Genomic DNA, 14,398 nt, shown 5'->3' on the forward strand with positions numbered 1-14,398 from the left:
TTATTAAATCACTAACGTTCCCTTGTTATCTTCAACAGTAGCACAAAAAACTACCTATTAGGTAAACAAACTTACCTATATTAATCCATGATACTATATTACTACTGCAATCGCAATGAAAAGTTTCATTAATATCAACATTTTATATTTACTTTTTCACATTTTTATATCACAAGAACATTTTCCAAAAACAAACAACATGATAATTTTGGAAACCAACCACTTTCACTGTACAAACCGAAGTTTTACAATTCCATTAACAGTGTTACAATTTGCCACGTCTTGCTCTGCACAAAAAATTGCGTTTTCAAAGAGTTTAGAGAAACGTTAACTACCCTTTTAAAATGAAGATGCTGTTTCCGAATATACTTTCTTAAGGCTCCGGAGTTTTTTCAACAGCAGCTCACGGTCACAATCACCATTTCTAGATCATTTAGGATAGGTAGGTACCTAATAAAATCAATTCCACAATATATTCGATTTTCATATTAGCCAAAACGTGCATGTCAATGGAATTGCATTCAACATTAGGTAATATTGAAATTTGTTTCATTGAACTAAATTCTGAAAAAAGAAGAAATAGTGTGGGTATTATTTCAATCCTTTGTAATAGTTAGGTATTTCTCTTCTCAGCTGATATGGTCTTCCTCTTTACATTTTGGTACCCAAGTATTATGTACTTTCTGGCAAGTACCTACTGCCGTGGTAGGTATGGAACATGAAAAGAAGACCCAGCGTCGCATGACGAACTCAGCCGGTTCAACAATTTCTGAAAATAAGAAAGTTAACTAAGTTCTTTCTTTCTTTCTCTTTTTGCGTAGCTGACCTAGCCAAGATGACAATCGCTTGCGCTTCGACAGCGAACGACTAGCGTCTCTGTCACTCTTTCGTATTAAGTCAACAGTAACATATGAGATATGAGTAGGTAGGTATTGCTACCTACGCGGCCTTGTATATACATCTTATAAAATCAAACCACATCAGACAAAGCACAAACCACTAGCCAAGCAAGAATAACTTTATGCACTGCGCTGGCTATTACAAATAATTGTACGGATAATTTGATATAGATAATAACAAGTAGATAAGTTGTAGGCATTATTATTTGTGTAGCATATATTCCAAATCTGAATTAACTTTCAAATCCTAAGAGAATTATAGTCGTCACTTACATTTTCGTAGCAGTTGTCTCCCCACGACTACTTTTCACAGACAGTCCATGGTGTCTTCTTTGACGATCATAGGTGGCGCATAAGCTCCGTGGTGGATGCCGAATGAGTACGAGTATGGATTCTGAAACGTATTTGTTATTTATATGAATAAAAGAATCGTGACAGAGTGTCAACGGAATGTGCCAAGTTAATAACAATTTTACAGTGCAACATCAGGTATATGTCACCATACCGGAAACTCAAGTCCCATGGGAATATTATTTTGAATGTAACAGTACTGGTTTATTCGATCAACTCTCATTGACATCAGATCATATCCATATTTAAGGCAGATCGAAATTAAATAATCAGAATTGGCCTGTAACTCTTCTAAATAAGATGTAGGTTTTCAAGTAGTGCATAATTACCTTCTTAGTGTTGTAGAGGTTGGGTGGATAGGCCGCAGGTCCAGGAGTCTTGAGGCGGTTCTGGAAGCCCAACCGCGCACCCAGCGAGTAAATAGGTTGCCTGCAACACAAACATTTTCGTCATAATTTCTTGCTCCGTCATAAGTCTGTGTTCGCTCCACACGATTACAACGAAAGTGATTTTTAAGGTAGGCTATAGTGGTGGGCGATTCAAGTATACAATGACGACGATGATGATGATAGCACGCAGGTAAGTAGAATGAAGGGTATCCTTCTAGTTACTACGCCAAGGACTGACCTATTCTTGTAAACATCGGTATTCTGCTGGAAGTAAACGGCGGGTCCCGGCGATTTGGATTTGAGGTTGTAGCCGGAGCGCGGGGCCATGGACCAGGCGGGCGTGCCGGGGCCCAGGCGTAGCGCGTAGGCGTTGGGCGCAGGCACCATCCGCTTCAGGGCGTAGCCGAGTCGCGCGCCCATTGAGTACTGCGGGGCTCTGGCTGTCTGCGGCGGGCAGCGCTCGGGTGCGTGGGCGCCCGGGCCTGGCGTGCGGAGCGTGGATCGAACTGGGAATCTGTAATACACACAGGTATCAGTGACCGAACTTAGGCCGATAGTCCACTATCATATGTTTATCATAGAAATATGATCATAAGGCAACATGCCGTCCTTCTTCTTCACGTTGGAGAAAAAGGGAGGCAGACAGACCTATGATCATATTTCTATGATAAACATATGATACTGGACTATCGGCCTTACAGAAGAAAAACTGTCGATGTCGATGTAAGTGTAGTTTACTTTAATAATCACAGGTTTTCCGGATAAAATGAACGCGAATAACGGATTATACGAGTCTATAGGTACTTAGATTAGGTAGCATGTGACTTTATAGTGCTCGTCGGTTTATATGGCCGACCTATAGATATTAATTAACCTTATTGTCAAAGTACGCTAGTACAGTGAGCCCTAAATATGTCAGGACGACAGGTCTAGCCTCGTAACATGGGTACTTAGCGATAATGTCTGAAAGCCAGTACCTAAAGTAAATTCCGCTCTATGTTCGTAGTCGCTTTCCTCTACAAAACGCCAGGATCTACGAATGTACGCTACGAAAAACGTTGGAAGTGAATGTGTTGATGCCGAGACGTTGAAAGACCCCCAAGTTCTCAAGTATGTACCTACAATCTGCTCGCTTCTTTGATTGTGTCGAATTTTGTCGTCTGTAGAGCGAGTGACACCGAGAATTTTGAGTATAGGTTTTATTAGATAGGATGTATAACGGTATTAACGGTGCCGATAGCAAGAAGGCGACACTAAACTGGACCCGAAGCTCCAATTAGGCGAGGAAACAACTCCATCGCGCGTGACCCGGTCGATGCGGTAACTGGGTCCTGGGCCGATATGGCCTTGACGCGGCAGTCCGCGCGCATGCCGGACGAGTACATGGGCTCGCGATTAGCGAGCATACATGTTATACGAGTACGGATGTATAACGGTACCGATAGCAAAAAGGCGAAACTAACCTGGACCCGAAGCTCCAATTAGGTGAGGAGACGACACCGTCGCGCGTGACCCGGTCGATTCGGTAGCTGGGGCCCGGGCCGATGGCCTTGACGCGGCAGTCTGCTCGCGTGCCGAACGAGTACATGGGCGCGCGGTCGCGCGACGGGTCGTGCATCGGGAACCCGACCGTCGTCGGCAGCATGTAGGCGCCGGGCCCCGGCCCTGTGGAGTTAAGTATCATCAACATTGTCGTTATGCATTCACAGGGATTCTCACTGCATAAAGGATAAAACTGCATCATTGCTATTCGGCTACGAACAGTACGAATCCTTGACATGTCTAGTTTTAATGTAGGTACCTACTTCTTACTCTCAGATGTACGAAATACGAACTTCTGCTTTATCGAGGAAATTACTCTGATACTTATATGAGCTAATTGCTGTAGAGCTCTAACATAATGCTGTATCTGCATCCACACAAATTGGATATTCGGCGAACGTTCTCGATGGCATATATCTCTTTCATTTCCGTAGGATAGCGAGAGATGGCATCACGAATATTCGCCGATCCCCTAAGGGACCGGCCACACACGCATGTCCTGAGGTGCGGAACGGACGTCCGCGCCTGGGGGCGCGTCTTACGTCCTTCCTATACAAAATGTATTCAGGAGACGTTGTTAGGGTTCCGTACCAAAAAGGTACAACAGGAACCCTTATGGTGCGACTCTGTCCGTCTGTCTGTCCGTCTGTCACATTCCTAAATATCTCGAGAACTACTAATGCTATCAACTTGAACTTTGGAATAGTTGTGAACATTGTGAACCTCTACAAATAGAAGGTATAATTTTTTTAAATTTATTAATTTTAATTGTAGAAAATGGCCAAAATGAAAGGGGGGCAAACTGTAAATTTCAAGTTACTAGGTCAAGTGGGGTATCGTTAGAAAGAGCTCAAATTGAACGTAAATAAACTATTTTTTATATTTTTTTTGTTGTGGAAAAAAAAAGAATTTTGAAGGAAAATGTAAAAAAAAATACCGTTCCCCCCCCCTTATCTCCGAAGTTTACCAACGAAAAATTATGAAAATTTTAGGAAACATTGATTTTATGCTAAATATTACAGGAAAAATATAATCGTGTTTGTATCTTGAAAACTTTTTTTTTATTCACAAAAAACTTTTCAGATTTTTACTTTTAATTTACCCACCTTTGCGGATGTATATAGTACTTCAAATTAATAATATAAAAATTATACGAGATGTTACATAAATTATCTTCTTTCCAATAAAGTAAAAATTGTTTAAATCGGTTAACATTACAAAGAATAATCCCTGAATAATTTTTAAGAAAAAAAAAACCGTCGCCTTTCGGGTTCTGGTGAAAGCTACTTGCGAATGTTGGATTATGTAGAAATGTGTAAGTATTTTTTAAAACTGCTTTTAATGCTTTAATTATTAGATGGAAACACAAATGAATATAATACGTATAACGTTAAGGTTTGAGGAGTTTCCTCAATTCCTCATGAATCCGATTATATTATAAGAAATCGAAGCTTGACAAACTTTGACTTCAAAACATATGCTTAACAAACATAACTAAATAAATGTCACTGTTCTGAACTTAAATGCATGCTTTTCTTACAAAAATACCAAAGTCACTATGAGTGTGCCGTTCAGGTTTGAGGAGTTTGGTTCTGGCCATCATCAGCAGTTCCACTGCACCAAATGTCACTGTTCTGGACGAAAGTGCATGCTGTTCTTATAAAAATACCAAAGTCACTATAAGTATGCCGTTCAGATTTGAGGAGTTCGGTTCTGACCATCATCAGAAATTCCACTGCACCAAATGTCACTGTTCTGGATGAAAGTGCATGCTGTTCTTATAAAAATGGCAAAGTCACTATAAGCGTGCCGTTCAGATTTGAGGAGTTTGGTTCTGGCCATCATCAGCAGTTCCACTGCACCAAATGTCACTGTTCTGAACGAAAGTGCATGATGTTCTTATAAAAATACCAAAGTCACTATAAGCGTGCCGTTCAGATTTGAGGAGTTCGGTTCTGACCATCATCAGAAATTCCACTGCACCAAATGTCACTGTTCTGGACGAAAGTGCATGCTGTTCTTATAAAAATGGCAAAGTCACTATAAGCGTGCCGTTCAGATTTGAGGAGTTTGGTTCTGGCCATCATCAGCAGTTCCACTGCACCAAATGTCACTGTTCTGGACGAAAGTGCATGCTGTTCTTATAAAAATACCAAAGTCACTATAAGCGTGCCGTTCAGATTTGAGGAGTTCGGTTCTGACCATCATCAGAAATTCCACTGCACCAAATGTCACTGTTCTGTACGAAAGTGCATGCTGTTCGTATAAAAATACCCAAGTCACTATAAGCGTGCCGTTCAGATTTGAAGAGTTCCGTTCTGGCCATCATCAGCAGTTCCACTGCACCAAATGTCACTGTTCCGTACCTAAATGCATGCTGTTCCTTTATTAACACAAAAATCACCATATGTATGCCTTTCAGATTTGAGGAGTTCCCTCGATTTCTCCAGGATCCCATCATCAGAACTGGGTTCTGAGAAAAATGGGACCAATCTGTATGTATATACATTCAATCAAAAAAAAAATTTTCAAAATCGGTCCAGGAACGACGGAGATATCGAGGAACAAACATAAAAATAAAAAAAAAAAAAACATACAGACGACTTGATAACCGTCCTTCTTGAGATATGAGGCGACGGTTAAAAACCAACATACTATGGTCGCGGAAATTAGTTAGCGAATTCACCGAGAGATGGCGCTATACACAATAATGCTCATTAGTACCTATACTTTCGTCTTCTAGTCAAGTCGTTAGAGTTATGTGAAAACATGAGAATATTTTAACTGGGGAGTTTGAAAGTTTGTACGGAACCCTCGGTGGGCGAGTCCGACTCGCACTTGACCGGTTTTTTTGAATTACATTCAGGCGGCGTGGCGGAGACGTCCCCTGCGCGCCCCGAGACTCACGACGCTTAAGTGGGAACGCTGCCTTATACATGTTTGGATTTTCCATAAGATAAGGCATGCTAATAGAATTAAAGGCGCCTCATGCTTCTGCAAAAGAACTATAATATTAGGTTATAACTTCTTTCTAAATATGTCCCAGGCGGGAGTGCTACACCGTAGCCAATGTAGCACCGGCTGAGGGGTGCAATAGCTCGTCCTCTACAACATCGACCATAATGGGCGCTTACGAGCGACGACAGCGATTGTCTGGAGGGCTACATTGCCAACAATTTTTTTAGCGCAATCTATAATCGACCATCAATGCCTGTATTGTCGAAGAGCCATTAGTCATTCATTTATAAAGTACCTACCTAAAGTCGCTATCTGTTAGTTATAAGCGTAATACTGATCTTTTTGTCAGGTCAGACTGTATTCTAATACGAAACCCTAAAAATGATAGTTTTGAACACATTGGCTGCTCAGTTGCTAAAGGGGGACTGAAACTTGAACAGTTTTATTTGTTCTGCCTACTCTGTATTACCATTTAATGTATGTTTATGCTTGGCTGCTCAAATGTAGGTAATCTGATGACGACTGTACCGGCTGTGTACCAACTTAACGAAGAACTCTTCACGTTACTTACCTAACGGTTTTTTAGACATTTTGATAAATAAAACCCACAACTATTGAAACACTGAACTAAAATTTTGTAACATGAATAATTTTTTCGGATATTTTACACTACAATTTTGACTGGGATGACATATTTCGGAAGGCCACGAAACAAGTGAGCCGTGCGTCAAGCGATGATGACGACAATTTTGACAGAATCTATTAACCTGCATGCAGGTTAAAGGCTGGAGTCTACTGGACTCGCTGAGCTGAGGGTGAGGCGAATCGCCTGAAATAAGGCCAATTGATCGCCTTCTACATATTTCGGTAATTAATGAAACTATACGTCTATTGGTTATTATCGTCGGTGAGACGAATCAAATTTACCATTATTATGTGTCATTTTAGAGCAAAATGTCCCACTTTACCGCTTGCGTTAAGGACGTTTTGACCGGTTACTCATTTACGACTCGTATTATACACCAATGTATATACCTATACTCTGTCAAACAAGTCTGTCAGTAAATAAGAACTAAGAAAACTATAGGCATCCTTTTCTCTAGCACCTTAAAGAATAGGATGCATATAGGTTTGATATAGGTAGTTTACTTTGTTCTTATTTACTGACAGACTTGTTTGACAGAGTATATATCAAATTTGTTTATGTTCTATGGCAAAACTTGACAAACGTCAATTTACATGCATTTATAAGAAGATTTAAATTTGATATCAATCTTCACATTTCATCAAGGAACTTTAAATCTAGCCGACAAATTGTCCCGTTAAAGAATGGAAGCGGTTAAGTGGATGTGCAGCAAGCGTTTGATCTCGTTACGCGGCGGGCGCACGCACCGCTGCACCCTGATTGGACCCTGATTGCTTCTGTTATCGCGCCTTCGCAGCCTTTACCCTATAAACATGAACCCCCGATAGCATATCCCTTATCCTTTACACGCATTTCTAATACGACAAGGACAGAATGCTGTAGGTATAACAGAATCCTGCGACCCGATGGACTACTGTCAGGGATGGGTTGTGGTTGCGGCATTGAGTGGGACGGCACGGACGCGACATGAGCGCTAAGGACCGAGGACTTGTTGCTTTCGTGCTCGTCTACCTGACGTTTTTCTTAGATAATGTTCTGCTGACCGTGTTAGGTGAGTACCCAGTAGTCCTAATTAGGTATAGGTACGAATATACAAGAAGTACTTTAATTGTTACTGAATAAGGTTTTTTAAATGTACATTTGATAACGGATCTAATCATAACTATACATCCACTCGTAATCTTGTACATAGACGGTGTAGGTCTAATGTGTACTATACCTATTTACCTACATACCTAAATAGGTATGTAGTAGATGGAGATGGGATGACGAATGACACTTGTGTCTCACCTAAATTCGCTAGGTTCTAGCGTGACTGCATGATACTACTTATTCATTAACATTAATGGTGTAACAGTTCCCATCATCCCGGACTGGGTGCAGGGTGGAGAGCTGGCGCGCTGGACGGCACAGGACGCCCCACCGCCGCTGGCCACGTTGCTCAACCACACTGTGCGCCATGCCCTCGCACATGACAACGACACGCACGCGCATACATTAGGCAAGCTCATTTTATATTGTACTGGCTGTACCGGCTACGGCTTCAAGCTGGCGCGTTGCTCAACCTCACCGTGCGCTACTCCATCACGACAACGGAACGCACACGTATACACCAAGCTCTTTTATAGAGTTTATACTGGACCAGGTACAGGGGGTGCAAGCTAGCCGCGCTGTTCAACCACACCGTGCGCCACGCCCTCGCACATGACAACGACACGCACGCGCATACATTAGGCAAGCTTATTTGTTAGTGATTTACAGAGTGCTACGAAAAGCTACGACGCTACGTCGTAGCCCGTATCGTTTACAAATTTTTCCCTAGCGATTTTTTTTCTAAGTAGTGTTTTTCGTAACTAACATATTTAGGAACTAATTAACTTACTATGTGTGCAATCATTGACATGGCGCTAAATTTATGCAGAAATACTAACGTGTCTTCTTTCTGAATATCCGTGTGAGTGTGACGTATCGTGATACAGTTGAGAGCGTCCGACGAGGCGGCAGCACGGCGGTGGTGGGCGTGGTCCTGGGAGCGAAGGCGGCCGCACAGCTGGCGGCGGCGCCGTGGGCAGCGCGAGCAGCGTGTGGTGGAGCGGCGCGGGCGCTCGGAGCGGGCACGGCGCTGCTGGCGGGAGCGGCTAGCGTGTTCGCGGCTTGCGGTGCGGGCGGAGGCGTGTGGTGAGTAATTAAGGGCCAGTTGTATCAACCACATTTGACAGATACATCATCGTCACGCAGCAGACTTCTATGGAACTTCCCATACAATAAAATTTAACGAACGCTTTAACGGTGACAGACGGTTTGATGCAACCGGCCCTAGTGTGGACATGATACTGGAAACAAAGCGGGCGGCTGCACCATCATGGCTGCCATCAGACGCCTGGCGTGCTCCTCGTGCAGTGTGGCGCTTTCCTGGCGTGGCGTGGTGAATATTGTGGTAAACGAGATGGTATAGAAAATCTGTAGATTTCTATGGCACTGGGGCATTCAACGTTCGTAATCGCGGTGTGGTACAGGAAGTAGATCGCAGTTAGAAACAGATGAGTGGTTGTGACTTGACTGCTGCTATATCATACGATCCTATTAATATCGATATGTTTCAATCGTTTAAATAAAGTATAACATATAGATGTAAGTAGTAATAAGTTAAAAATGAGTCGGAATAAAAGGCTTTTTTATTTTTTATTTTATGTTATTATTATGTTTCAATCTTCGGATAATATAGGTGCGCTGGTGCGGGGCGCGTACTGCACGGGGCTGGATCCGCGCTGGCTGGCGTGGCGGGGCTGGCACTGGCAGCCGCTTGCGCGCCTGAGCGTCTGCCGGCGCTTCTAGGCGCTGTTGCACTAGGTTTGTTGAATTATATTTACTACGTGATCGTCTGGCCCTGTCCTCATTTTATGGGGTTGCCTTTAAATCTTATGGAGTTGAATTAATTCTAACGGCTGCCGCTGTCATTCGTGTTTGACAATCCACATCAAGATTACGTGTATTTGAGGAGTGTCTTTTTCAAAAGGACTTAGTTCTATAAGTCAACAGAGGTTATTTTTATCTATGTCTTCCTAGAGAAATAAACCTTGTTGACTTATAGAAATAAGTCCTTTTGAAAAGACACTCCTCATTTGGGATAATCATGGCCACTTATTTATACAAGTTACCGTACGTACCTATAGCGTCAACCGTATTTTGTCTACGGCCCCGGTTGTTTTGACATCATGCAAGCATTGTTTTCTGTCGCAGGTGTGTTGGTTGGCTACCCGACGGGCGGGCTACTCGACGCCGCTTGGAGTTTCCTCCTGCTGGCTGCCTTGCTTCTGGGAAACCTAGGTAGGTTAGGTTACCTACTATTTTCTATTATTCCTATGATGGGTTTCAGTGTGCTATCTTTCAAATTAACTCAATATTTCACCTAACTTTTATTATCAATGTATCAGCAATCAACATTTTAGAGTAGAATAGGTTAAGGTCGTATTATCAAAAGTCATTTGTTTCAGCTTTACAGTGCGTATATTTACGAAAAGAGGAATTTAATCGGGTAAGTGGCTTGGAATATGTAATTGAAATTGACCACTGATTAAACACTATTTTCATACGATTTGAGTAGTTACTTAATTAATTTAGGTAAGACTTACAGGGTAGGTCCGCCAACCAAGTGTCTCATCAGCCTACCGACTGCGCCATGTAAAGTATTGGGTATTGAAAAATGAAACCACCTGCCTGATCATATAATGAAGTATTTTTGCCATCTCACTTCCAATAGACATACAAATGAGTATTATGAAAAAATATAATAAGGTCTAATTACATAGATACGTACGCGACTATTTTTTTATTTCTTTTAATAAGTCATGATAACATTTATTATGGGACCAATGCTGAAATATAGAATAGTACATTACGATACATTAAATAATTTGAAATTAGAAAAAAGTTCCGGAAAAAGTGTTAGCCAACGTGGGGGAGGGCAGCACCATCGTCGAAACCAAGCCATCTGGCAGCGGGCTTGAAGCGGTGGCGAGTGCCTCGAATGCACATACTTGTAGCGCGTATTACTGCGACATTAATTCTCGCTCGAAGCCAGCCTAGACTATTGAGTCGTTTTGATACTCGTAACCTAATTATGGGCATCAGGTGACCGGCGGCGGCGGCGCGTGGTTCAGCGCCCGCGGCGCAGGCTACGCGGCGCCGGCGGCGGCCTGCACTGGCTGCGTGCTGCTCACCACCTGCGTCATGGCCGCTCTTGAACCTACCCTGCCGCCTTGGATCCGCGAGCGCTTCCACCCACAGGCAAGCATGAGTCCATTATACTCTGCAATTTTTAAACAAAATAGTTCAAACCAAAGACTATCAAATTCTGGATGACTTGATCATCTTGAAGACAGCGGGAACCGATGATTGCACCGATTCCTCATTACCAGTCGCGTGCAGTCCACGGCCTCACCTATACATTCAATCAAGCATGTTATGTGCTACCTACAGTACTTTTTTAACCGACTTCAAAAAAAGGAGGAGGTTCTCAATTCGACTGAATGTTTTTTTTTTATTTTTTTTTATATGTATGTTACTCGATATCTCCTAGAATCGTGGACCGATTTTCAATTTTTTTTTTGTATTTACTACTTTATTTGTGTGCAGCGATGGCAGACCGGCATCGTGTTCGTGCCAGACAGTGCTGGCTACCTGCTAGCAACATCGTGCGCGGGTTTGGCAGCACGCGCGCTTGGCGCCGAGCGCGTGGCTCTGGCGGGTCAGGCTGCCGTTGGTATCGCCGCGCTTGCGCTTCCACAAGCGCCCACGGTATGACTGACAGACTCTAGTGCAGCGATGGCAGACGAGCATTGTGTTGGTGCTGGACAGCGCGGGCTATCTGCTGGTCCCTCTTGGTATGATCAGATCAGTCATCATGAGATACAGCTATTATTAGGCATCGTCTTCATGCCGGACACATCGTGGGCGGGGCTGGCGGCGCTCGGTGTAGCTCACCTGGGCTTAACTCGTTTTCGTCCAGTCAGCCAAAATGTAAGAAATAGCCAATTTGTTTTGCGGTTTCGATGTTGATCCTATAGCAACAGTGATTCAGTATGACTTAGTATTTGCTACGTAAATTATTGCATGGATCACGGTTGTTGACGGTTTCTTGTTGGTGGCAGGTATGGTGGCTCGCGCTACCGCACGCGGCCCTGGGTGGTGGGCTGGGCGCAGCCGACGCAGCTCTAGTACCGGCGCTACTGGCGCGCGCTCCGCGACAGGTGCCCCATCTCGCCGCGCTGCTGCAAGCCGCTTCCAGCGCTGCTTATGCTCTAGGTATTGATAAACTTAGCTTTTCCTCCTCCTCACTCCTTCACTTATGACAAAGTTGGAGTTAACGTAGAGTTATAACGTCACAGCTTTGTCTATGCGCCTCACTTGTTTAACTTAGCTCTTATTGACTCCCAAACATAAAGAGCACAGATTCATTGATCGCATGTTATCGAAAAAACGTGTGTTAAATTACATGTTACAGTCGAAATGTCTGGATCTGGACTTGGCTTGAAAATCGCCCAAACTGTGTAGGTACAAATCGTGTATTATTAGTAATCGTTCCACTGTTCTCAGGTCCTGCTCTAGGCGGTCTGATGGCGTGGCGCTGCGGGTTCGCCACAGCACTGCGCGTTCTCGGCGCCGCCAATCTGCTCTACGGCGTGTTTCTCTACACCCGCCTCAAGCAACACCCACTGTCACCACAGGTTAGGACGGAACCGTGAATTATTGATTTCGTTGTGCACAGGCCCTACTCTAGGCATGTTGCTTGCGTGGCCTCAAGCAAAATCTAATCTCACCACAGTTCAGGTTTACCCAGCACCCAGCACTAACGCTGCTCGTCATGCACAGTTACCTTTCTGTGTATGCAAACTTGCAAATCTAAATCACATTAATGAAATATTGCACTGACAGTGCTACACACCTAGCCTATCGTTATTTCAGGTTCCGAATATATCACTAATTAGCCACATTATGAGTTAGTCCCTTAAGACTTTTTGTGACCCTTCTCAAGTAGTCTATTCACACCTGTGGCCAACAATGGATATTTATACTATTCTTATACATTGTCAAATTGTTGTCAACAGTGGGGTGCGAGTACGCCTGACGACGAAGATTCCGAGGCGTGCGAGTCTGGTGTGGAGAGCACGCCGCTTCGCCCGCAGCAGTATACGCAGCTACACTAAGCCTTTATATGGCAGAGCAGAGGAAATACATTACCCAGGAATAATTAAGGAGTTTATGGCGTTGGCGCGTCCTTTTCGCACTTAAAAAAGTGAGAATATCCCGTGACCGTGCTGATTCCACTGATTTCGAACTTAATTTACTATGCATTTTATTTATAAAAGGACTAGATGCACTTGCCGCTGGAGATAATTACAACACATCTTCTATTAGGCACTATAATTTACTGGATGTTTTTAGGGTTCCGTACCAAAAGGTACAACAGGAACCCTTTATGGTGCTCCTCTGTTCGTCTGTCTGTCCGTCTGTCACATTACTAAATATCTCGAGAACTACTTATGCTATCGATTTGAAATTTGGAATAGTTATGAACATTGTTAACCTCTACAAATTGAAAGTATATTTTTTTTTTAATTTATTAATATTAAAGGGGGCACACTGTCAATGTCAAGTTACTAGGTCAAGTGGGGTATCGTTAGAAATAGCTCAAATTGTACATATGAATTCTTTTTTTAATTTTTTGTTGTAGAAAAAATTTTTTTAGTGAAAATGTAAAAAAAAGTTAGCTAATTCCCCGAGAGATTGCGCTATACACAATTATTTATTAGTGCCTATACTTCTAGTCAAGTATTAGTTATGTGATAAACATGAAATTTTTCTAACTTTTGAAAGTTTGTACGGGTACGGAACTCGGTGGGCGAGTCCGACTCGCACTTGGCCGGTTTCTTTTATTATGACAATTTGGTAAAATCTCTGGATAAGTTTAGTGATATACTTGTCTATTCATACCTATATTATTATTTTATATTTTGGAAATTCAACAGAAATCTGCGACATTATTAGGTTTTAACTTGTACAGTTTTGTTTTATTATGGTTGCCAGCCAAGTGATAATAAGGATCTCTATTGATAGGTAATTCTTGTACTTATTAATCTTATCCATCGAGGACTATCCCAATAGAGTGGTAATATGGGGCTGTCCGTCTGCGCAACGGATATGTGATTTGTCACTTATAAATGTTAGCGCTCGCTCTCACTAAAACAGTACAAAACCAGTATTGGATCCGTGCGTACGTCTCTGCGAATTACGAAATAAATTATAGTTTGTTTTACTATTATTATAATGGCGTGCTGTTCTATTCAGTTTCGTAGAAAAAACAGCAAAACATCTGACTTTAAAACATAAGGAATAACTTTTCATCGGTAAGTTACGATTTTAAATTATAAACTACTTTATATTAAATTTTGTCCGGAGATCAAGATAAACTGGACAACAAAAGTGAAAGGTGATGACGCAGGCTAGACGTATGTCGTTATCTCTTGCTTCCACGTAAATCAATTCACATCACACCATCTCTTTCCAGTCTGCACTAGTGTTGTACATGCTTAATTTATAGCATCAAGTGGTGT

At 42.5% G+C, this 14,398-nt stretch overlaps 2 protein-coding genes across 2 annotated transcripts; one reads left to right on the top strand and one right to left on the bottom strand.

The window, feature by feature from the left end:
* Positions 1-128: 128 nt before the first annotated feature.
* LOC125242224 (outer dense fiber protein 3-like) lies at positions 129-6,844 on the bottom strand. Its single transcript, XM_048150958.1, has 6 exons — positions 6,711-6,844; positions 3,103-3,304; positions 1,878-2,153; positions 1,580-1,679; positions 1,173-1,293; positions 129-769 (listed from the first exon to the last, which is right to left on the bottom strand). Exons 1-5 carry the CDS (start codon positions 6,727-6,729, stop codon positions 1,207-1,209), a joined length of 684 nt encoding a protein of 227 aa, XP_048006915.1. The 5' UTR covers positions 6,730-6,844; the 3' UTR covers positions 129-769; positions 1,173-1,206.
* Positions 6,845-7,497: 653 nt separating this feature from the next.
* LOC125238753 (synaptic vesicular amine transporter-like) lies at positions 7,498-13,339 on the top strand. Its single transcript, XM_048146184.1, has 11 exons — positions 7,498-7,836; positions 8,143-8,356; positions 8,745-8,963; positions 9,511-9,635; positions 10,026-10,112; positions 10,280-10,320; positions 10,917-11,072; positions 11,421-11,582; positions 11,936-12,089; positions 12,381-12,511; positions 12,893-13,339. The coding sequence occupies exons 1-11, from the start codon at positions 7,752-7,754 to the stop codon at positions 12,989-12,991; spliced, it is 1,473 nt and encodes a 490-aa protein (XP_048002141.1). The 5' UTR covers positions 7,498-7,751; the 3' UTR covers positions 12,992-13,339.
* The last annotated feature ends 1,059 nt before the right edge of the window (positions 13,340-14,398 follow it).

The sequence above is a fragment of the Leguminivora glycinivorella genome, chromosome 2 (genome assembly GCF_023078275.1).
Source record: "Leguminivora glycinivorella isolate SPB_JAAS2020 chromosome 2, LegGlyc_1.1, whole genome shotgun sequence".
Lineage (NCBI taxonomy): Eukaryota > Metazoa > Arthropoda > Insecta > Lepidoptera > Tortricidae > Leguminivora > Leguminivora glycinivorella.

Excerpts from the sequence above, each read along its gene's own strand:
- LOC125242224 (XM_048150958.1), bottom strand. Across the intron at positions 2,154-3,102 it reads AATTGGAGCTTCGGGTCCAG|ATTCCCAGTTCGATCCACGC; the intron begins GTTAGTTTCGCC and ends TGTGTATTACAG. Across the intron at positions 1,680-1,877 it reads ACCGATGTTTACAAGAATAG|GCAACCTATTTACTCGCTGG; the intron begins GTCAGTCCTTGG and ends TTTGTGTTGCAG.
- LOC125238753 (XM_048146184.1), top strand. The coding sequence starts at position 7,752 with ATGAGCGCTAAGGACCGAGGACTTGTTGCTTTCGTGCTCGTCTACCTG. Across the intron at positions 8,357-8,744 it reads GCGCGTTGCTCAACCTCACC|TGTGACGTATCGTGATACAG; the intron begins GTGCGCTACTCC and ends TATCCGTGTGAG. Across the intron at positions 12,512-12,892 it reads AACACCCACTGTCACCACAG|TGGGGTGCGAGTACGCCTGA; the intron begins GTTAGGACGGAA and ends TGTTGTCAACAG.